General features: G+C 55.7%; 1 protein-coding gene across 2 annotated transcripts in view; it reads left to right on the forward strand.

Moving 5' to 3' along the window:
* The window catches only part of DKK3 (dickkopf WNT signaling pathway inhibitor 3), a 45,624-nt gene that overhangs the window by 9,045 nt on the left and 14,961 nt on the right, over positions 1 to 21,618 (forward strand). For both annotated transcript variants that reach the window (XM_070073264.1, XM_070073263.1), the window contains exon 4: positions 1,153 to 1,236. In XM_070073264.1, the coding sequence (XP_069929365.1) occupies positions 1,153 to 1,236 (84 nt within the window). The remainder of the gene's footprint in view (positions 1 to 1,152; positions 1,237 to 21,618) is intronic.

Here is a 21,618-nt window from a genome sequence, read left to right on the forward strand (position 1 = left end):
TGGTCACGAAGGCTTAGTCCCTACCTCCTCAGGACTGGGACCTGATTCACTTCTGCAGACCAGGCTGAATTTTCCATTCTGTTCCAGCTTCAGACTCCTGTGATTTGAGAGCTGGCTGGCACTTGGAAAATATGTAGAAATGATAAAATTATGAATCAGAGAAGGAAACACTTGCAAAGAACACAGAGGCCATAGCTCTTGGGTCAAGCCAGGTGGTGGACAAGCCCTTTGCCGGGACAGGGATCACCTGCGCTCCACACGAGGTGTCTGCCCCTGCACCTGGTTACAGAGTCAGGGAGAAATACTGGGACAATCCGTGCACTTTTGATGACAGGAAACCATCCACGAGAGTGAGGAGTGGGGCTGCTGCCGGGGAGGCCTGCTGGCTTCTATGAAAGATGTGCACAAGGCCGGCGCCGCGGCTCACTAGGCTAATCCTCCGCCTAGCGGCGCCGGCACACCGGGTTCTAGTCCCGGTCGGGGCGCCGGATTCTGTCCCGGTTGCCCCTCTTCCAGGCCAGCCCTCTGCTGTGGCCAGGGAGTGCAGTGGAGGATGGCCCAGGTGCTTGGGCCCTGCACCCCATGGGAGACCAGGAAAAGCACCTGGCTCCTGGCTCCTGCCATCGGATCAGCGCGGTGCGCCGGCCGCAGCGCGCCGGCCGCGGCGGCCATTGGAGGGTGAACCAACGGCAAAGGAAGACCTTTCTCTCTGTCTCTCTCTCTCACTGTCCACTCTGCCTGTCAAAAAAAATAAAAATAAAATAAAAAAAAAAAAAAAAAAAAAAGAAAGATGTGCACAGCCCCAGCCCTGTCATTTGTCACGGAGAACGCTGGTGAGGGATGTGCCCCTGGAATTACAGCAGTGGCTGTGGTCGCTCAGCAGGTGCCGGGGGCAGGTTCTGCGCCGAGCCCCGCCCCCGCCCCCCCCCCCCCCCCAGCTCCAAGACACTCTGCCAGTACCTCCTTCACTGCACCTCAGGGCTGCTGGGCATAGCAGGACTCGGGCCGAAAGGGGGCAGTGGGCGTCTGACTGTTCACCTTGTGCGCTCGCTTCAGAATTGGGGGACGGACGGAGGACACTAAAAATTAACCAGTGTGTGGGATTTGCCCACCCTCCCTCTGTTTCACTCTCAGTGTACCTCTCCCCTCTAGGTAACCAACAACCACACGGGACAGACGGTCTTCTCGGAGACAGTCATCACGTCTGTGGGAGACGAAGAAGGCAAGAGGAGCCACGTGAGTGCTCCACTGTGTTCGTGCCCTGCCTGCCCAGGGGCCCACACTGCAGACCCTGGGCAGAAGGGAGCGGATTCTCCTGCTTCTTCTGTGCCTCACTCTGCACCCCTGGCCTCGCGCTTTTCCCCAGGTCCCACGCTGTCTTCCCGACAGGTGCAGTTGGGTAACAGGCTCTGTCCCCTGCGTGCTCAGCATCAGAAACAGCGGTGACATTAAGCTCTATGGTCATTGGGTGCCCCCAGCTCAGCTTGAAAGGCGGATGAGCCAGTCCCAAGTGTATTGACTGGGGGATACCAGACAGGGAAATCCCCGGTTCCTCTGGGGCGGCTGAGGCTGTTTTATCATCCCAGCCCTGGCCATGTAGCTTGAGAGCAAGAGCACCGTGAGTGGGACCCACAGGCCTACAGGAAGGACGGCTGGCTGTGCCTTCCAGGTATCATCCGGCTCTGGTCCTGCTGTGACGCTTCTGTCACTTGCCTGCTGCTTAGGACAAAGGTGGCCTGGATTTTATGCAATGACAGAATCCTAACTGTGGAGGATGATTGCACAGGAGGAAAACCGTGGTGCAGCTCAGGCTGGAAGGTCCTGTTGGAATCACTGGTCAGAGGCAACTCGGCTGCTCTTTCCCTTCTGAAAGAGACATGAGGGCATGGTCAGCAGGAACCCTGTGCCCCCTGTATGGGGACTGCCAGGACCCAGCCTCCCAGATGCCCTCCGCACCCCTGGCCTGCCAAGGGCATCAGGGTCTCCCGTCACCTCCTTTGGCCCCATTGCTGGAAGAGGACTCTGCTGATAGCAGGAAGCTGGCGCTGCCTTGGGTGGCGGCTGATGGGTCTCTTTGCTTGTGTGTGGCTCAGTTGTCAGTGTTGGGAGCTGGCTGACATTCCCTGCAGCCAGCATTCAAGAGGGCCTGGGAGGAGACGGGGAGGGCTGTGCAGTGCCAGGCCAAGGGCGCTGCTGGGGTGAGTTTGTTTCCAGTGAGCTGGGGGTGCTTTGGTGTCCTCATCTTTCCCTGAGCTAACAGTTTTCCCACCTCTGAGCCCTGGAAGTACAGAAGCCTACGAAGCAAGGGCAGGCTGCACTGAGGTCAGGAAGGGAGAGAGGCCAGCTTTCCAAGGGAGAATAAAGAGAGGGAAGCAGAACAAAAACCAGGTGGCCACAGGATGTGGCTGTAGAGCATTGCAGATCTGAGCCTGTGTCTGGGGCCTGATGAGGGACAGAGGCCTGAACAGAAGCTCTGGAGTGGAAAGGGCAGGAGAAACAAGTGGCAGAGCCAAGAATTAGGGGAAAAGCCTTTGTCCTCAAGCCACAGAAAAGTGAGTGTCATTGCACCCTGCTGCAGCTTTGCTCCACAGAACCCTGTGGGTGAGCACACCTGTGAGCACACGGGTGCAGGCAGAGAGCCCAGGGGCACACGCAGCGGCAACACACACCTTCCGAGTGTGGGGCAGCCATGGCAGGTTGTGTGTGGGGGCAATGGAGACCCTGAGGGTGATGGGCAGGTACGAGAACAGACCTCAAAGATGCGAGGAGCGCACATGGGACAGGGGACAGCTGCTTGCACTGTCGTGCTGTGAGCAGGTGCCAGCTTTCCCAAGAGTGCAGGAATTGTGCGCCCAGAATCGCCGTGCTGCCCATGCAGTCTTGTGCCCATGATGTGATAAAGGGTGTCCAAAGGGACTTCAAAAAGTCTGTGGGAAATGGAATTAAAAGCTAAGTATATTTTGTTGCAAAGATTTTTGAAATCTATGGGTAATTTTTTTAAAGACTTATTTTATTTGAAAGGCAGAGTTACAGAGAAGCAGAGGCGGGGTGGGGGGATGTCATCCATCCACTGGTTCACTCCCCAGATGGTAGCAACGGTGGGACCTGTGCTGATCTGAAGCCAGGATCCAGGAGTTTCTTCCTGGTCTCCCATGTGGGTGCAGAGGCCCAAGGACTTGGGCCATCTTCTACTGCTTTCACAGGCCATAGCAGAGAGCAGGATCGGAAGTGGACCAGCCGGGACTTGAACTGGCGCTGCAGGCAGTGGCTTTACTCGCTACGCCACAGTGCTGGCCCCTCCATGGGTAATTTTTTAATAATACATTCCATAACTTTTTTTGAAGACTCTTCCCATGCATGGATTTCAAAGTTTTGGACACCAACATTGACTTTTTTTTATTTTATTTTTTTTTGACAGGCAGAGTGGACAGTGAGAGAGAGAGAGACAGAGAGAAAGGTCTTCCTTTTGCCGTTGGTTCACCCTCCAATGGCCGCTGCGGCCAGTGCACTGCGGCCGGCGCACCGCACTGATCCGATGGCAGGAGCCAGGTACTTCTCCTGGTCTCCCATGGGGTGCAGGGCCCAAGCACTTGGGCCATCCTCCACTGCACTCCCTGGCCACAGCAGAGAGCTGGCCTGGAAGAGGGGCAACCGGGACAGAATCCGGTGCCCTGACCGGGACTAGAACCCGGTGTGCCGGCGCTGCAAGGCGGAGGATTAGCCCAGTGAGCTGCGGCGCCGGCCCGGACACCAACATTAACTTTTAATTCCATTTTCCCATGAGCTTTCTGAAGTGCCTTCCATGCACCCTTGGGCAGGGCATAATCCACACCCCTGTGTAAGACAGTCCCAAGGATGCAGGAAATTGGAGGGATGTGATCGATCTGAGGAACCCAGAGGCAGGCACTCATCAAAGCTGTCTTGATGTCTTCTCGGGCCCTTGGGATCTGAGCTCAGTGGGTTGGCTCAGAGGGGCACCTGGGACACGTGGTGCTCACTGCACAATCCTGCGGGGCATTGGAGAACAGACTGGATACTTTGCAAGCTGCTGGTGCCAGGGACGTCATGTGGCAGTGATGCCAAGGTGTGTTCCCCGCTGCGAGTCTTGCTCCTTGTCAGGGCAGCTTGTCCAGAGTCAGGGGCTCGAGGCCAGTTCCCAGGACCCTGGAGTCCTTCTGTTCTACCATCTTCCCTTCCCAGTGGCTCGCCCTGGTCCTAAGCCACTCGAGCTGGGGCTTAGGCGCCACCTCCCCAGCCACGCAGAGCTGCCTTTTCTGAGAAGGAAGCTGCAAAGACCAGGTTGCCTTCCAAGCAGTGTGGAGGGGGGAGCGCTGTCACCACTGTCCCGCCCCACAGTTGTGCCACCTGACGCTTTCTGCAGTCGGCCTTGAGCCGCCCTGTGTGCTGCGGGAACTTTCTCCTCAAGGCAGATTGGCTGTTTCCAGGGACAAAATCGGGTGCTGTTCAGCCTCCATGTCCTGTAAAGAGGAGCTAAATAGGCACACTCTGAGTTTCCCAGCTGAATGCAATGAAAGGGACTCCCCCAGAAGCCCCTCTTCCTCCCTTCTTCAAGTGCTGGCATGTGAGCGAATAGGCCAGGTAACCCGGGCGGGCTCGTGGGAACTGCCGACAGTAGCTATAGACGGTAACACTGTGCCTGTCTAGAAATTCCACCCCATCTGCACCAGGTGCTGTTCTGGGTTTGCACTCACGTGTGAGAGGGAGAAGGGCATGTGGCTTGTCATTTCGCGTCAGCCCAGGGTGATGTGATTGGATGTGTCTGGGGGGCGGCTTTGGTGCCACCGGGTAGCTGAGCTGAGTGACAGGGGGCCCGGGAGGGCCGCGGCGAGGGAGAAAACTGGAGAGCGGACGAGCCTTTTTGCACAAATAGGAGGCTTTTATTTAGAGCTGTGTCCTCACCTAGGGAGAGCCTGGCCCAGTTAGCCAACCAATTAGTCGCTATTTTTAAAGACTCTGGCCTCTAATGAAGATACAGCTCGCAGGCCCTGGGAAAGCGCATCCTGCCTTTCTCCTGTGGGTCTCCCATTGGTCTGGGACAGGAGGGAGTGGGTCTGGCTGTCTTCCCAGCGGAACACACTTGGTTTGAAGCAATGGGGTCTGCCGTGTACAGCCACCTGAGACACTGGTCAGTGCCTAGGAGGCCACGGGAGGGCCAGATCCGCCACCCACACAGGCCACAGGGTAGACAGGAGGAACTCGGTGACTGCCTTGTTCTGGAGGGGACCAGTACCGCCAGGGCCTTCCGGCTGGAAGGCAGTGACTGTGGAATTCCCTGCAAGTGTGAAAGCAGAGGCGTCTGTGTTGGGAGACTCCTGGCCTGTGATTTGTGTGGAGGTGCGGTGGGGTGGGGGCGGGGGGGAGTGGGGAGGGGCGAGATGTTAAAGTGTGGCCACAGCCTGTACAGAGAGCAAACCGGAAGGTGGGAGGGGAAGGTCTGATTAGTTCCCAAAGTGTCTGCCTCCTGGGGAGTCTTGCTGCGCCCGGGGGCTGGGGGCTCCAAGTCAGCCCCGCCGCTGAGTGAGGGCGCCTGAACAGGGCAGGTGGCAGACAGGGCTCAGCTCCCCTGTGATGCAGTGTCATGGCTGCTCCCGCGGGGCCAGGAGCCTCCGCTGGACGAGGCTGAGGAGACGCTGGTGTGGCAGGGCTTATGGACCCGCCTGTGTGAGCGCGCTGCAGTTGAGGGGGGATTAACACTGGGCCCTCGCTGGCTTCGCCCTGGTTCCCAGCCACCTGCTGCGGGGATCCTGGGATTAGACCGGGAGCTGAGGGCATGTGGATGTTCCCTGCGGCCCCCAGCCCCTGGTGTTTTGAGGCCAGGGCATGGTGTCAGGCGGCTGCACCTGCTCATGCCCTCCCCCTGCCATGGATTGCCTCGTCCTGTGGCCGTGTGTGTCTGATTGGGTGCTGGTGAGAATGAGCTGTGAGGGGAATAGTGGTGCTCAGGGCTGACAAGCTCCAGGTGTGGCCTCAGGTTGGCGAGGGTATTCGGTTTCTGTCAAGGACAACAGCTTTGTCCTAAGGGTGAGGACATCGTCTGTGCGAATGTGCTGTTCCACAGCCCTGTGGAACACAACGTTTGAGCCCATTGTGCCTCTAAATTCCAACTTTGGCTTGACTTTGTGATTCTGGCTGTGTATAAGTCTCCATGCCTTAGTCCAGTAGAAAAGTAAAGGAGGAGAGGGACAGTTGGAGAACTCTGCATGATTCTGAGAAATGGGTACGAAGTCCCAGGTAAACACAGTTGATGAGGATGAGCAGTTTCTAGGGCAGGCTTTTTCTCTTGAGCCGTGTCCTGGCTGGAACCACGTGATAATGCATTGTATTCACTTCAACTCAAGTATCTTCCAAGAAGGTGTTTGTTAAGAGAAAAGATTCCACATCCCGAAGCAAATACTGTGGGGTCAACAGGTGACTTTCATGTATGTTGGCATGAAAGGGAGGCCTTCTATAACATGCTGAGTGAGCAAAGGCAATTGGAGAGCAGTGTATGCAATATACAAAGTCTGTAAAACCTACATATGTGTGTATCTGGTATGTAAACATATCTCCATTTTAGAAAAACAGTGTGTATAAGAAAGGTTGGTAAACCAGTCACCAAATCATGGACAGAAGTGTCTGCAGGAATTCAAACTTGCAGAGACTTCTCCTGATCAGTTTCTTGAATCTTTTTAACAGATCTTGTGAATTGTTCACAATGTTGTCACAAATGTCTACCTATGTTTCTGAATGATTTTGCGAGAGTTTCCGCTCCATAAATCCTAGAAATTAAGTTGTTAAGTCACAGGGTGTGCAGACCCTGGGAGGAAGCAATTGATGACTCAAGTACTTGCGCCCGGCCACCCACATAGGAGACCCAGATGGTGTGCCTGGCTCCTAGTTTCCATCTGGGGTATTGTAGGCATTTGGGAAGCAAATCAGCAGATGGGAAATCTTTCTGTCTCTGTCTCTCTCTGCCTTTCAAAAATTTTTTAAAAAATTTAAAATTTTAAAGGATATGCAGATCTAAAATTGGGGGGGGGGGGCTGCCAGCTTTCCCACCGAAAGGTGATGTGCCTTTCATTGCGCACTGCAGTTTCCAAGGTTGTTTTTTGCCAGCCCCCACCTGCAGCAGGGGCTGTCAATGATTCCACATTCCTGGCCAGAACCAGCGGAGGGCCTGGTGTCTGTGTGAGCCAATGGGCTGTGCCACACCAGGCGGGAGGTGGGGTGACCAGCTGGCCACTGCCTCCACCCTGTTAGTACAAAACAGTGGGTGCCCTCCTTCCTGCTTCCTCCCTCCACCCCTCCACAAACCTCCCAACCAACGTCCAAGTGACTCCGAGAAGCACTTCAGAGGGGCAGGTCAGGCTCTGGGCCCAGACAGCCAGTTCAGATGCCAGCTCTGTTGCTCACCTCACTCACCAGCTGCAAAACTTTGCTTCAGATCCTTAAATCCTCTAAGCCTCAGTTGCCCCAAATGTTAGTAAGCTTCCCTTCTGGGTGGTATTGTCAGGAGGACACAACAAAGTGATCGAGGTCAGAAACGCAGTGTGGCTCCTGGACACAGGAGCTGGAAGTCAGTCGGTGTCAGCCACTTGTTAGTATGATTTGGCTTCCCCAGTCCATGACTCTCGGAATGCCCAGAATGTGTGAACTCAATGGTTTGTACATTGTTTTGAGCACCCACTGGGTTTTCTGGCAGGTAGATGTCAAAGGTGTCTCTGAAGTAGAGGAGCACCCAGGCTAACAGTGGATCAGAACCATACAGAGATCACTGCAATATGGATGTGCTCTTTCTGGGCAGAGGGTGTACAGGGTGCCTGGTGCCGGGGTCAGATCAGGCACCCAGGGAGACTTCGCGGGGAGAGTTCTTCATGGGTCTCCCTTTGTAAGCAGAGGCACAAGTTACGTCACGGTAGGCAGCTCAGCGCAGGGGAGAGCACTGCAGACGCCGATGTGTTCCCCACTCAGCACGCATTCCCAGCTCCTAGGCGTGGCTCTCAGGAGCCAGCTCCTCCCCTCCCCAGCTTCCTCTGCTGCTCCCCCACGCCTACCTCCAGCACTGGCATTCTAAGCTACTGGGTGCTCCTCAGACACGTTCTTACCTCTACACCACCTTATTTCCCTTCGTCCCTGTCTGTCTTGTCTTTTTTTTTTTTTTTTTTTTTTGACAGGCAGAGTGGACAGTGAGAGAGAGACAGAGAGAGAAAGGTCTTCCCTTGCCGCTGGTTCACCCTCCAATGGCCGCCGCTGCAGCCGGCGCACCGCGCTGATCCCATGGCAGGAGCCAGGATCCAGGTGCTTTTCCTGGTCTCCCATGGGGTGCAGGGCCCAAGCACCTGGGCCATCCTCCACTGCACTCCCTGGCCATAGCAGAGAGCTGGCCTGGAAGAGGGGCAACCGGGACAGAATCCGGTGCCCCGACCGGGACTAGAACCCGGTGTGCCGGCGCCGCAAGGTGGAAGATTAGCCTATTGAGCCACGGCGCCGGCCCCTGTCTGTCTTTTCAAGGATGCTCATTGTCCAGCCGACAGCTCCGTTGGCAGAGGGCAGGTTTCTTGTGGTCTGTTATAAACAGAGTGCACTGAGGTCTTGAGACTCCTCGGGCCATCGTCTGCTGCCTTCCCTGGTACATGATCAGGAAGCTGGATTGGAAGCAGAGCAGGTGGACCCAGACCACACTCTGCTACGAGATGCCGGCGTTGCAAGGGATGGCGTCACCTGCAGCATCAGCACACTGGCCCCGTTCACTCTTCTTGACCAGCTTCCTAGAAGGGTGGCAGTTGAGCTGCATTTTGAGTGGTGTGTGGGATTCTCGGTTGTGGGGACGGAGGGAAGTAAGGTGTGTAAAGGTAGGAACATGTCTGAGGAACACTCGGGAGCTTAGAATGTCAGTGCTGGAGGCAGGCTTGGGCAAGCTGCAGAGGAGGCTGGGGAGGGGCAGGAATTGGCTTTGAGAGCCACGCCAAGGGGCTGGGAATGCGTGCTGAGTGGGGAACGCATCCGGCTTCTGCCGTGCTTTTCCCTGTGCTGTGAGCCAGGAAGACGTGGTTTGGACGGCAGGGACGGTGGTGGGGTTGGGCTTTGCTTATTCCCGCCGAGGCTGGGGCCTGAGGCAGAGCCCTTGCCCTGCGAGAAGCCTGGCTTCAGGCCTTCAAGTCTGGAAAGCTTCACTTAGAACGGGAGTCTCTGCTTTTGTGCGCTGCCAGCAGGCTGGCCAGGCAAGTGACAGTGATTGGGCCTGAAGTCTCATTTGGCGGATGGTGTCCGCGACGGGGCAGTCCGACTTCTGTGGCGTCTGGACAAGTCGGCTGAGCTGCTCCTTCATGCTGGTGTGTGGTTGGCCTTGGCTGTAGGGACCTGGGGATTCTTCCAGACCCCTGGGGAAGGCATTCACCACGGCGCCTTCGCAGCCTGGTCATCAGCTTTGTGGGCTCTGCCCTCCCATGCGTTCTGCATCATTCTGGAAAACACGCTTAGTTTTGCTTTTAAAATGACATCAAAGGCTGCACCTTTCTCCAGGGTTCCCTTGTTTATTCACTGTGATTCAGAGAGGGACCAGATTAACCACTCTCTGTAAACCCGCCACTTTCTCGTGTGCGGGATAGAGCCTAGTTACAGTGCAGACTTGCCCACCTGTGCTGTGTGGCGATTGAGAGCTCAGTAATCACTCGAGCTCATCGCGACTGCAAGAGTGACAGGTGATGGCCAAGGTCAAGGTCAAAACAGCCATTTGAGGAACCCCAGGGCTGAGTGCCAGGCACTGTATTAGGGATCTGACAGCCCCTCACGTAGTCCCCGAGACAGCCACGTGATGCTGACCTCATTTTGCAGAGAGTAACTGAGCCTTAGAGAAATGGTTCAGCAGTGCTAGGAGATGCCAGAGCCAGTATTAAAAGAAAAAAAAAAGAAATGAAACAAACCTAGGTCTTAATTAATTCCTGAACTTCCTATACCCATGTTCTTAATAGAACATTGTTTTTGAGAGAGAGAGAGATCTCCCATCCACTGATTCACCCCCTAAATGCCTGCAACAGCCAGGGCTGGACCAGGTAGGACCCAGGAGTGTTGAATTCAATCTGGGTCTCCCACATGGGTGGCAGGGACCCAAGACTTGAGCCATCACCTGCTGCCTCCCAGGGTGCACATGAACAGGAAGCCGGAATTGGAAGCAGAGCTGAGACTCAAACTCAGGCACTCCAGTATGGGATGTGATGTTCCAGCCAGGTGCGTAACCACTGTGCCAACCAATGGCCCCCACATACCTTTTTCCATGGCACCTGCACCACTTTACATTCCCGCCAGCAGTGCCCACAGCAGAACAGATTTTCACCTTTCAGTTTTTGTGGTTGTAGGCACTGGAGGATACATGGCCCGGCTGGAGCTAAAGGGCCCTGGCACCCCGGGGTGAGCTGCCGCGGAGCTGGGTCAGGATGGGCTATGGGCGGGCATGCAGAAGGCCATGTTCAGTGCTCTCAGGATTCACAGTCATGCTCCGACTCTGAGAAGCTGAGCTGGGCTCCAAATCAGGCAGGAAGTCCCTACTCTTGGTCAATGATGGATGGAGACTGAGCCACCCACATGTCTTCCCAGCTCCCATTGCTCTGTCTAGACCTCCTGTCAGGCTTGATTTTTACCTCCACTCCTGGAAAAGAAAGAGTAAACAGGACACCTGGGTCCTTTCTAGGGGCGCATGGTGTGGAGGAACTTAGGTTGGAAACTGCCGTGGGTTGGGATCCCTGCTCCTAACCCCGCCCCCACCGCCCGCCCCCCGCCCCAGCTCTGAGCCCTGGGCCTGCTCTAGGAAAGGGAGAGGCAGTGAGTGACTGGGGAAGTCGGAGGCAATGCACGGAGAGTGTCTGGCACTCAGTAGATGCTAAATAAGTGCAGATTCTGCTTCCTGACCTCACTTCCTGGTGCCTCCAGGCAGGAGGCAGTAGCTTAGTGGATACAAGTGTGATGAGTCAGCGAAGACATGTGTTTTGTTGTGCGGTTGCTGTTGCTTTGAACATGAGAACTGAGCACATTTCTGAAGGGCAACGGTGGCCAAGGTGTTAGGCCAAACAGATGGAAACGATGTGTGTGAAGGCAGGCCTTGTGCAAGAGATAAAGCAAAGCAGTGTTTCTCTGAGTCACACAGTGACAAATGGCAGAATTCACAGGGTCTTTTGAGCCCCTTTAGACCAGGAATGAAAACACATGGCATGTACAGTGCCATCCCCCCAGCGCCATGCCTGGGGCAGACATTGCTAATCAATTGCAGAGTTATGTCCTTATGAGCCAAGAGGCTCTCAGCTCTTGGGACATTGCTGCACCCGGGGCACTCACTGACAATGGGCTGGAAAAGGACTGCAGCGGACACCGTTCCCACCCCTGGTCTAGACCAAGCCTCCTGTTTTGCAGATGGGAAGACCGAGATGGAGGGAGATCGTTACTCTGCAGTTGTGCAGTGGTCAGAGCTGGAACCTCCCAGCCTGCTGAGCTCAGGTTTTAATATGCTGTGGGCCAGCAGGGTCTGGATGCCCCTGTCTGTGTCATATCTTGGAGGGTCAGTGATGGGACAGATGGTGAAGACTGGAGGGGAATGGGAGAAAAATCCGAAACTCATGAACTGACAGCAAAAGAATTGTCTAGAAGACCGTGAGCGGAAGGCAGGGACCTCGTCTGCTCACCTGTGTGGCCCTTTGTCTGGCGTGGGGTGGCCACTCTGAGGTTAGCCATGAAAGCTGTGTGGCCCAGGAGTAAATAGGAGGAAGTAAAACAGAAACTTAGAGGTCATGGAGATGCCACAAAGCACTGCAGCAATCGAGTTTTATTTGCTGGGAAAAACAATCCTCTGCGTATTTTTCCTGCCTTCATTCATTCTCCTGGATAACTGAACCCCCACTGTGCACTGGGCCGTGAGCCAGATGTCTTTCCGTGTTTTATTTTCTGATCCTTTTACTACTGGGAAGTAAATATAATTTTACAGTTGAGGACATCAGAGGTCAGGGAATTAAAAAGTCATAGTAAATGGCTAAGTGGTAAAATTGGGCTCTGAACCCATACACCTTGACCATGTCAGTCAGAAGGTGTGTTACTGATAGGGGAGTTTGTGCTGTCTGCCACCTTGATTTTGGGTGACTGGGAAACTATCAGACCGCCCACCACCTGGCTATGATTTGTGTTGGTTATATCCAGAGTCATTGAACACACCGGGACACCCCCCACCCCCAACCCCGCCACCGACATACACACTGAAAATGAAAGACCAGCATCACCAAAGGACGCGTGTGTGACAGTGTACATGGGGTCTTCCCCTCCCTGGGATGGTGGCGCCTTGCGGGTCACAGGAGAGAATATCGAGGAGGCTGGGGAGGGAACTGTGGCATCTGTCACCCACTCTCTGCTGTCCTCACTCGTGACCGGGTGTGCGGAACATCTCTGTGAGCCACAGCAGGAGTGTTTGAAGTGGGTGGCATGCACGGGCGCCTGCTGACGCTGGCCAGTGACACATTGCAATGATGAGATCTGGAAAATACAGCCACAGGGAAAACAGCCTGAAGTTTCCATAGTCTCATAATTCCGGGCCTCCTCGAAGAGGAAGCACAAATAAAAGGCCGAGGGAAGAGTGGCTGGGATGGAAGAACTTCCAGTCCTATGGGGGAAGGAGGGCCTGCTCCCCAGCCCAAGGGGCCCCTGGGGTGGCCAAGGTGGCAGGTGGCAGCAGACGGAGACCTGACTCCTGCCCAGTCCCCCGCACACACGTTTCCCTGTCTGACAGCCTTTTCCTTTTGCCTTGCACTTGAGGATCTGTTTCTCTGGAGGGTATCTGTGGACGACACGCTCCCTGTAGCCGGGCAGAGCTGCTCCCCTTCCCCACACTGTGCTGGGATTTGGGGGTTGAAAGAACACCTGCTCTGTGCCAAGCCCTGGATGGCCATTCCATCTCACCTGTTCTTCAGCTTTCCAGAGCCACCTAACACAGGGGTCAGGACAGCCCCAGCCTGAAGCTAAGGCACTCAGACACACAGTGACTAGCTGAGGTCCAGATGTCCACCACTGCCCCACCCAAGGGTCCATGGACAGCCACTGCTTTAGCATTTGGGTGTCTGGCCCCTGCCCAGTGTGGAACCGCTGATCACCCTTAATCTTTCTAGATGGTAACTTGTTCGGTGTGTCATTCCCACTTTGCAGATGAGCAAAGTGGCCCAGTGAAGCTGAATGACTTGCTCAGGCTTGCACGGGAGAAGTGAGGAAGGGAGCAGATGTGGGCAGCCCATCACGCAGGGGGCATGGCTTCTTTCCATAGCCCTGGAGCCAGCTCCTGGCTCAGTGAGCGGCCGAGTCCTCATAGATGCCCACCAGCCCTGCTGGGGCCGCTATGAGGGTGGGTGGCTGCAGGGTGCCTGCGTAGGAGGCCTGGCTGTGCCCAGACTCCTTCCCTAGCCCATCTGCATTTGACCTTCTCCTTGGAGGGGGAGCTCTCCGTGTTCCCTTCCCACAGGGTGGAGCAGAACACAACGTGGCCACTTATGAACGAACCGCAGTCAGAGTGCCTGTTTTTCCACAACTGAAACCTATTGAGGTTTTTCACAGACTCAGCAACATAAAGGGTTCAACACAAAAAGTTTAAAAATGCCAGAAGCTGCATTTTCGTCCTTACCGCGGAAGAACTTTGTGGGTAGCGCTGGAGGCGGGGAAAGAGTGACGACTGCGGGCAGAACGAGGCTGGGGCTGGGGGTCCAAGGCCCAGGGTGGACGCCTGACTGTCCCCCAGCCGGCGACCCTGCCGCTTGCTCGAGAAGTGCTTATTCTTTCCTGCAGAGGTGCAGTAGCCTTGTTTCTGTTTTGTGTTACTTTGACTTTTCTTCAGATTTTCATTTATTTATGTTCATTTCCTGTTTTTTAAAAGGAGTTGAACAAATTCCCTGAGATGTGTTTTTAAAGGGGGGTTAGGTTGGAGGCCAATGAAGTGGTTGTTATGCTTGGATTCACTGTGGAGTTTCCCTTTTTTTTTTTTTTTTTTTTTTTAAGTTTTATTTACTTGCAAGGCAGAGTTACGGAGAGCCAGAGGCAGAGAGGTGAGGAGGTGGGGGGAGAGGGAGAGAGGTCTTCCATTTGCTGGTTCACTCCCCGGATGGCAGCAATGGCCGGAGCTGAGCCAATCTGAAGCCAGGAGCCAGGAGCTTCTTCCTGTCTCCCACATGGGTGCAGGGGCCCAAGCACTTGGGCCATCTTCTACTGCTTTCCCAGGCCGTAGCAGAGAGCTGGATCAGAAGTGGAGCAGCTGGGACTTGAACAGGCACCCAAATGGGATGCTGGTGCTACAGGTGGTGGCTTCACTTGCTATGCCAGCCCCATCTAGAACTCCTGGGGAAAGAAATACATTCTTGTTTTCACAAACTTTCCAATTAAACTGAGCACTTGCTCCGATCTGTGTTATTGCAATGCCTCTACTCCAGGAGCAGTCTCAAGTACGTTTGCATTCTCTTCCTGTTGTGCCTGTCTTTTTGCTTACCACTACTTAGAAGTTACAGTAACTGTCAGATCTGCGACTAGATCTTCCTGTCCAGTGGCTTAGCATAGAAGCCCATAAAATACTATATCTCAAAATATTGTGATAGCTGTGTCTCAGGGCAATCATTTTCTTTTGTAATTTTGTGTGTTTTCCTTTATCCATCAAAATGCAGTGTTCTGAGCAGGGGGCTGCCAAAGGGGTCTGTGGCACAGAAAGGGTTAAGCCCACTGGTTTTGATAGGGTGATGGCCAGTGTCCACACAGGGGATGTGGTGTGCAGGCCAGGGGATGTGTTAAAGGGTGCAGGTGTGTTTTGCCTTCCCTGGAGTGAAATTCCTGATTATGGATCAGACTCACCCTCAGGGACCTCCAGGAATGCCAGCCTCCTGTTCAGATGGTTTGAACTCTAAGGACTGGCAGGAGATGGAAGTTGAAAAGAATCCTGTTTCTTGGCCTTGGGAAGATCTGGAACTTGAAAACACCAGGGTTGGAGTCCATCCCGGACACAGTAGCCTCACCCAGGCAGTCCTGGGTCCTCTCGGGTCAGCCCAGATGGGCACCTTGCATGCTCCGGCTGCCCGTGATGGCAGTGACCATCAGTCTCTCCAAGAAGGACAAGGCCTTTGGCTGGAACTGCCTTGTCAAATGCACCCAGCTCTCTTCTTCCTCCACCCTGGGGTGCAGACCCGAGACGTTGGTGGTTTTGGGGGTCCCCCTGCCATAGCCCCTGGAACCTTGCTCTTCCCCAGAGGAGACCGTGCCTGTCCTACAGCTGAAGGCTTCACTCTGAGGCAAAGTGCACAGAGCAGGTGACACGGGTGACATAGGTGATGCAGTCAGCCTTCCTGCATCCCACCCAGCAGGGTCGCACCTAACCAGGGCGCACAGCCAAGCTCACGGTTTCCTCGAGTCCAGGGCCGCGAGGACTGAGTCTCTGAACCACTCTACTCTGAGAAATGGAGCGTGTGCAGGCAGTGCCTCCAGTGCTGAGAGGACGTGGGGGCCTGACCCGTGTCCTGCTTGCCTCCCACGGCCAGGGAGAAACCCCTGTAAGGAGCTGGTCTACACTGGGCCGGCTCCCTGACTCACATGAGGAGAATCAACGGGAAACTACTGAGCAAATGAACGCGGAGTTCCCGTGTTCCCCCAGTGGAAGGCAGGAGCCCCTGCGCACTCTGTCCCTGCTGGAAAGCAGACACGGCCACTCGCCCCTGTCCCTGAGCCCACCTGTCCCTACCCTCATCCTCCCACCCTGCTCGTTTCTCCCTTGCATGCAAGAAGAAGTCCACGCCCAGTCATGGGAGCACCTGCGGGGTGCGCCAGTCGCTCATAATTTGTGGTTGCAGCTGCATTTATTGCCTCAAATGCTGTGTTGGAAGGAAAGGGGATGTCACTGGGGCCTCCTAAAGGAGTTTTATGAAGCCGGAGACAAAAAGCAGTGGTTTCCCCAGGAGGCCCTGGTGGCCGCATGGGAGCCTGATCCTGCCCTGTGCCCAGGGCCTGGAACCACGAAGACCCAGGACACTGCTGCCCTCCAAGACTGCACACTGGCTCTCTGGAGTAGATGCCAGCACCTGGAGACCTCCAGTTCTGCAGGCCCCATGGTGGGTGGTGCAGGCCGTGGGTGAAGACGGGAGCTGAAATGGTGGGAAGAGGCAGGTGCTGGAGACCTGTCCCAGGTGACGGTGTGGTGACAACAGACGGTACAGCTGTGCAGCCTGTCGAACTGGAGCTGCATGGAAGCTCACCGGAAACATTCCTGCTGTGACTTGGAGCCAGCTCCGAGGAGAGCCCTCGTGACCCTTGACTCTTCCCTCCTGTGTTGTGTCTCTTCCTGTGACTCCTCCCGGGAGGCCTGTCCCTCTGGCCTGACATCTTGTGGCCAAGGAGCACCTGTGACTGCTTGGACACCTGATGATCCTGGGCGCCCACGTCGCTCCCCACATGTGGCTTCTGAGATCCATGCTTCATGCCCAGAACATTAATTTTAAAAGAGAGAAAGCGTAAAAACAGTCCCTGTGGGCTTCCAGCACCATGGAGGTGGGGCAGGGGTCTCTTCCTCAGTAACCAACCAGAACCAGAGGCAGCCCACCCTGAGATCGGACATCTACAACAACCGCTGTCTTATGAGCATAGTCACAGGAGTGCTTGCTCTGCTGGACCTTTGAACAGAGAGGGCACTGCCTAGCCAAGGAAAACAGCCTCCCCCAAGCCTGGCCTGAGCAGCAGCCAAGAAGGCCAGAGAGGCCACGGCCAGGGGCTGTTCCATGCCAAGGAAGCCAGAAGAGGTCAAGTGGAGATGAAAAGGCTCCTGTGTCAGCCACCGAGCTGCAAGGTGACCAAGCCTTGTCTCTGGGAAGCAGCTGCAATTGCTTTTACTTAGTCTACCCGTGGGAAGTGAGCCTCCCCACCTCCCCACCCCCGGGCTCTGGCGACACCTGCTGGATCCTGACAGCACCTGCAGGTCCAGAACAGGAAAAGTGGTGAGGCAGAGGACAAGTTGGGATCCGTGGCGTCCCTGTTTTCTATCAGCCCCAGACCTGGTGCTGCAAAACACCCGTCGGGTCCTGGACTCTGCTCTAGGAATGTGGACAAGGAGGGGACCCGGGGACTGGTTTGTCTCTGCTGCACTGTGTGTGGGGCCTCAGGCTTGAAGCCAGGGGAGACCCAGTAGCTGGAGCTCTTTTCCCTTCTGCTCTGGTGCTGCCGAGGACTTTGCCTGCTGCTGCTGGCCTCTGCGTGGCCTGGGCTTCCCCACAACATGGCGGCTTGTTTCGGAGGGCAGGCATCCGATGGAGCAAAGAATCAAATGGGGCCGGCGCCGCGGCTCAATAGACTAATCCTCCGCCTTGTGGCGCCGGCACACCAGGTTCTAGTCCTGGTCAGGGCGCCGGATTCTGTCCCAGTTGCCCCTCTTCCAGGCCAGCTCTCTGCTGTGGCCAGGGAGTGCAGTGGAGGATGGCCCAAGTGCTTGGGCCCTGCACCCCATGGGAGACCAGGAGAAGCACCTGGCACCTGCCATTGGATCAGCGCAGTGCGCCGGCCACGGCGCACTGGCCGCGGCGGCCATTGGAGGGTGAACCAACAGCAAAAGGAAGACCTTTGTCTCTCTCTCTCTCTCTCTCTCACTGTCCATTCTGCCTGTCAAACAAACAAACAAACAAACAAACAAAAAGAATCAAATGGAGGCTTAGCGCCGGCCGGGACCCAGCCTTGGAGGTCATGCAGTGTCACTCGACTAGAGCGAGTCCCTTTAAGAGCTCTGTGTGCCACGTACAGTGTGCACTTCAGGTCATGGCTGATGGAGGGGAGGCAGCGAGGTAGAAAGCCCTATGGGGACTCATAGCCTTGGAGAATTTGTGAGTTTTGGGACCTGGGCCCTCTTGCCTGCTAAACACAGACCTCACTGGAATGGAAACCAAAAAGCCAAGTAGGTTCTTCATTTGCCAGGATGAGGAGCCCTCTTCCCAGTGCGGTGGCAAGGACTGGGGCCCCGATCAGGATGGAGTCAGGGTCCCAGGGGAGCAGGGCTGCTGGCTGAGGTTGTGGGTCAGTGATAATGAAAGCTGGGGGAGGCTGAGACTCTTGGGAAGCACTCGCTGGGCAGAGCAGAGTTCCCCAGTGATGGAACTGCAGCCTGGGCACTGGAGGACACATGTGGTTTTGGAGTTGTCCCCTCCTTGTCACGTTATTTGATTACGCCGGGATGACCGGTACAGCCTCCTCAGGCCTGGGAAGCGGGCTGTCTCCTCTGATTACATGTTGATTGAATTAGCCCAACCCTGAGCCCTTCTGCTTGGAGCTATGTTCACAACATTTATGCTCAGGACGGGCATAATCAGGTTTGCATTTTAGGACAATGACGGGCAGCAGTGAGGAGTCTGGAGGGGGAGAGAGGCTGTAGCTGGCCACATTGTGCGCCCTTCGGGGAGGGAGGGGACCATCTGTGTGGGCACAAATCCCTGCCTGTCTGGGAGGAAATCCCAGTCTTCTGTCCAGAGCCCCTTCCCCATCTTCTGGTTCCCAGCAGGTGCTGGGCAGGAACGGGCGCCTCTCAAGAGAAGCAGCGAAGCTGCCTGTGTTTCTCTCTGGCACTCAGCTTCCCCTCCCCGGATCCGGGTCTGGATTCCGTTCCTGGGAACCTGGCGAGGCTTGGCTGTGTGCCCTGGTTAGGTGCGACCCTGCTGGGTGGGATGCATGTGCCGGTGGCCCTGCTGGCTTGGCAGCCTGAGGTTTGCAGCAGTGGAAGGGGCTATGGGTCCTGAATGGAATTAGCAGCAGCCGAGGGGGTGCACCTGACTTTCCCCACATCCCTGGGGAAGGCTGGGGCAGCTGAGAGGGTCTGGCGGCTCTGCCTGCCTGTCCTGATTTGTTTCTCTCCATCTGGGATTCTGACCCTCTCCCCCAACTTCTGTTGCTTCTCTTTTTGCTCCACAAGGCAAGGCTCATGGGCAGAGGGCACAGGCGTGGCTGGGAAGGGCATGGCCATTGAACACTTGCCTGGGGGAGACTTCCTGGCCCCCATTTGCCGTGTGACCTAGTGTGAGAGCCACCAGCCTGGGCTCACATCCCAGCCCCACCTCTCGCTAGCTGTGTGACCTTGCCACTGGCAGAGCCAAGTTCCTTCACGTTTCGTGCCTCCGTGTCGTCAGCTGTAAACAGGAAGGAATGATGGCAGTACCTCTGTCAATGGGAGGATTTGAAGTTTATGTGAATTCAGGGTTAGGATGCTGGGCAGCTGTGGCGGGTGTGTAGGAAATGATGGCAGTGCTGGCTTCATTACAGTCACTACTGCCTTACCCAAACAGGGGCCCTGTCTGGCCCACAGAGCTCCTGAAGTCCAGGCGAGGATGTGGGTGGCAGGGGGCTGGCATTTCATGGCCTCCTCCCTCACGATTCATGTCTTCTGTTCCTAGCCGAGGGCCCAAGGTCAGGAACAGGCTCCTGATGTCCTTGCCGGCCTCACCTTCTTGGTTGTCTTCAAGGCCTCCTGTGGCCACCAGCCCATACTCCTTGTCTTCTGCCCAAGGCCAACCCTACTCTCTCTGTTCCAGGAAACACGGCTGTGAAATTGTCCCCTGCTGATGGAGCCAGCAGATAAAACACAGGAAGCTCTCTATAATATGATGGTGGTTTTTGTTGAAAGAGCAATATTTGGCCCAAACTGTACTAAAATATTGCCCATTTATCTGAAATTCAGATTGCAGTGGTCCACCTCTGCTTTTTGGTTTTGTTTTGTTTTGTTTTAATGACTTTATTTACTGGGGTCAACGCTATGGCACAGTGGGTTAAAGCCCTGGCCTGCAGCACCAGCATCCCACACAGGTGCCGTTTCCAGTCCTGGCTGTTCTACTTCTGGTCCAGCTCCCTGCTAATGTGCCTAGGAAAGAAGCGGAGGATGGCCCAAGCCCTTGGTTCCCTGCACCCACGTGGGAGACCCAGAAGAAGCTCCTTGCTTCTGGCTTTGGATCAGCTCAGCTCCGGTCATTACGGCCATTTGGGGAGTGAATGGTACATAGAAGACTTCTCTTTCTCTGTCACTGTCTGTAACCTTTTTAAATAAATAAATATTTTTTAAAAAATTATTTATTTGAGAAGCAGAGTTACAGCCAGAGAGAGAGAGAGAGAGAGAGAGAGAGAAAGAGCTTCTATCACTGGGTCACTCCCCAAATGGCCAGGAGCTTCTTCCAGGTCTCCCACGTGGGTGCAGGGGCCCAAGGACTTGGGTCATCGTCTACTGCTTTCCCAGGCCACAGCAGAGAGCTGGGGCATGAACTGGTGCCCATATAGGATGCCAGGGCTGAAGGTGGAGGCTTAGCCTACTATACCACAGCACCGGCACCTCGGTTCTTATTTGTGAAACGTGATGATCCACCTTGAAAGCCCCCAGGCTAAGGGGGTCTCAAGTTGCTGTGGGGGAGGAGCATGCCTGAGTCCTTCCTCTTACGGGGTAACCCAGGAGTGCTGCTGTAACGTCACTGATGCTTTTGGACACAGTGTTCCAAACAGCCTCCCGATCTGCGTGCAGAGCGCCTGTGTACCAGCTGTGTTTGGGGAAGGACAGGTCAGGTAAGGGCCAGTGGTTCCCCCACTGCGTGCCTTCTTGGAATGGGGCCTAGGAGCTGAGCAGGCCCAAAGCAGGCCCAAAGCCCCTGGAAAGGTGTAGGGAGGAGAGAGAGGGCCGTCTACACTTTGTCTAACCCAGACGCTCCTGTGATCGGAGACGACTCGGGAGCAGGAGGAAGCTTCCTTTGGAATGAAATACGGATTCAGACTTTCCAGAGGAGACGCCGCTCAGGCTGAAAGAATGTGCTGGAGGCTGTGTGAGCGTGGGGCTGGCTGCGGCCTGGCAGTGGGACAAGAGCGAGGCATGAGGCTTTCTTCTGGAATGCCCACTCCATCCCCAAAGTCTGATCTCCCCTGGAGCTGACGGAGAGGGCGGCACCCAGGGCAGCCCCTGCTCTGGGGATGCAGGCGAGGCTGCAAGGAGGAGGAGGCGCACTCCAGGCCTATTCCTGAATGATCCAGGCAGTGGAGCCTGGGGAGGGGACAGGGTATTCTCCACACCCTGGTGCAGAGAGGGGGTGCATTTTCCTCTTTACTGGGCCATGTGGCTTGGGGAAGAAAGATTGGCAGGCACAGCCCCAGGGAGCAGGCTTTGCAGACGCTGGCACTGTGGAGTGATAATAGCTGGCACTGGCTGCTGGCTGCTGCCTAGATTTTTCCATGGGGCAGTGTCTGCGGCTGGGGCAGGCCGGAGCCCCTGGTGAGGTCTGGGCCCCCCACCGGCCTGAGCTGTCTGGAGTTTCCAAAGCAGCATCCAGGAAGGGCGGCAGGCGCCTGCTGTGCTGCAGACAAATGTGCCTGCTGCAGGCGTCTTCGCTTGCCCGGCCCTCAGAACAAAACAGACTCCCAGGAATGGGCAGAGTCTAACCTGGAAGTCCCTGGAACAAGAGGGAAGCCGCCTGCCACCCTCCCTGCACGCTCCTCTCCTAACGCTTCGCTCGCCTTGGCCAGGGCCAGCCTGGTGGACCCTGTCATCCTGCAGCAGGCAGAGCCGGCCGCGTCCCCTCCGTGGGAGAGCCAGAGCTCCATGCCGCGTCCCACTGTGACCTCCAG

Source organism: Oryctolagus cuniculus, chromosome 1, assembly GCF_964237555.1.
Source record: "Oryctolagus cuniculus chromosome 1, mOryCun1.1, whole genome shotgun sequence".
Classification (NCBI taxonomy): Eukaryota; Metazoa; Chordata; class Mammalia; order Lagomorpha; family Leporidae; genus Oryctolagus; species Oryctolagus cuniculus.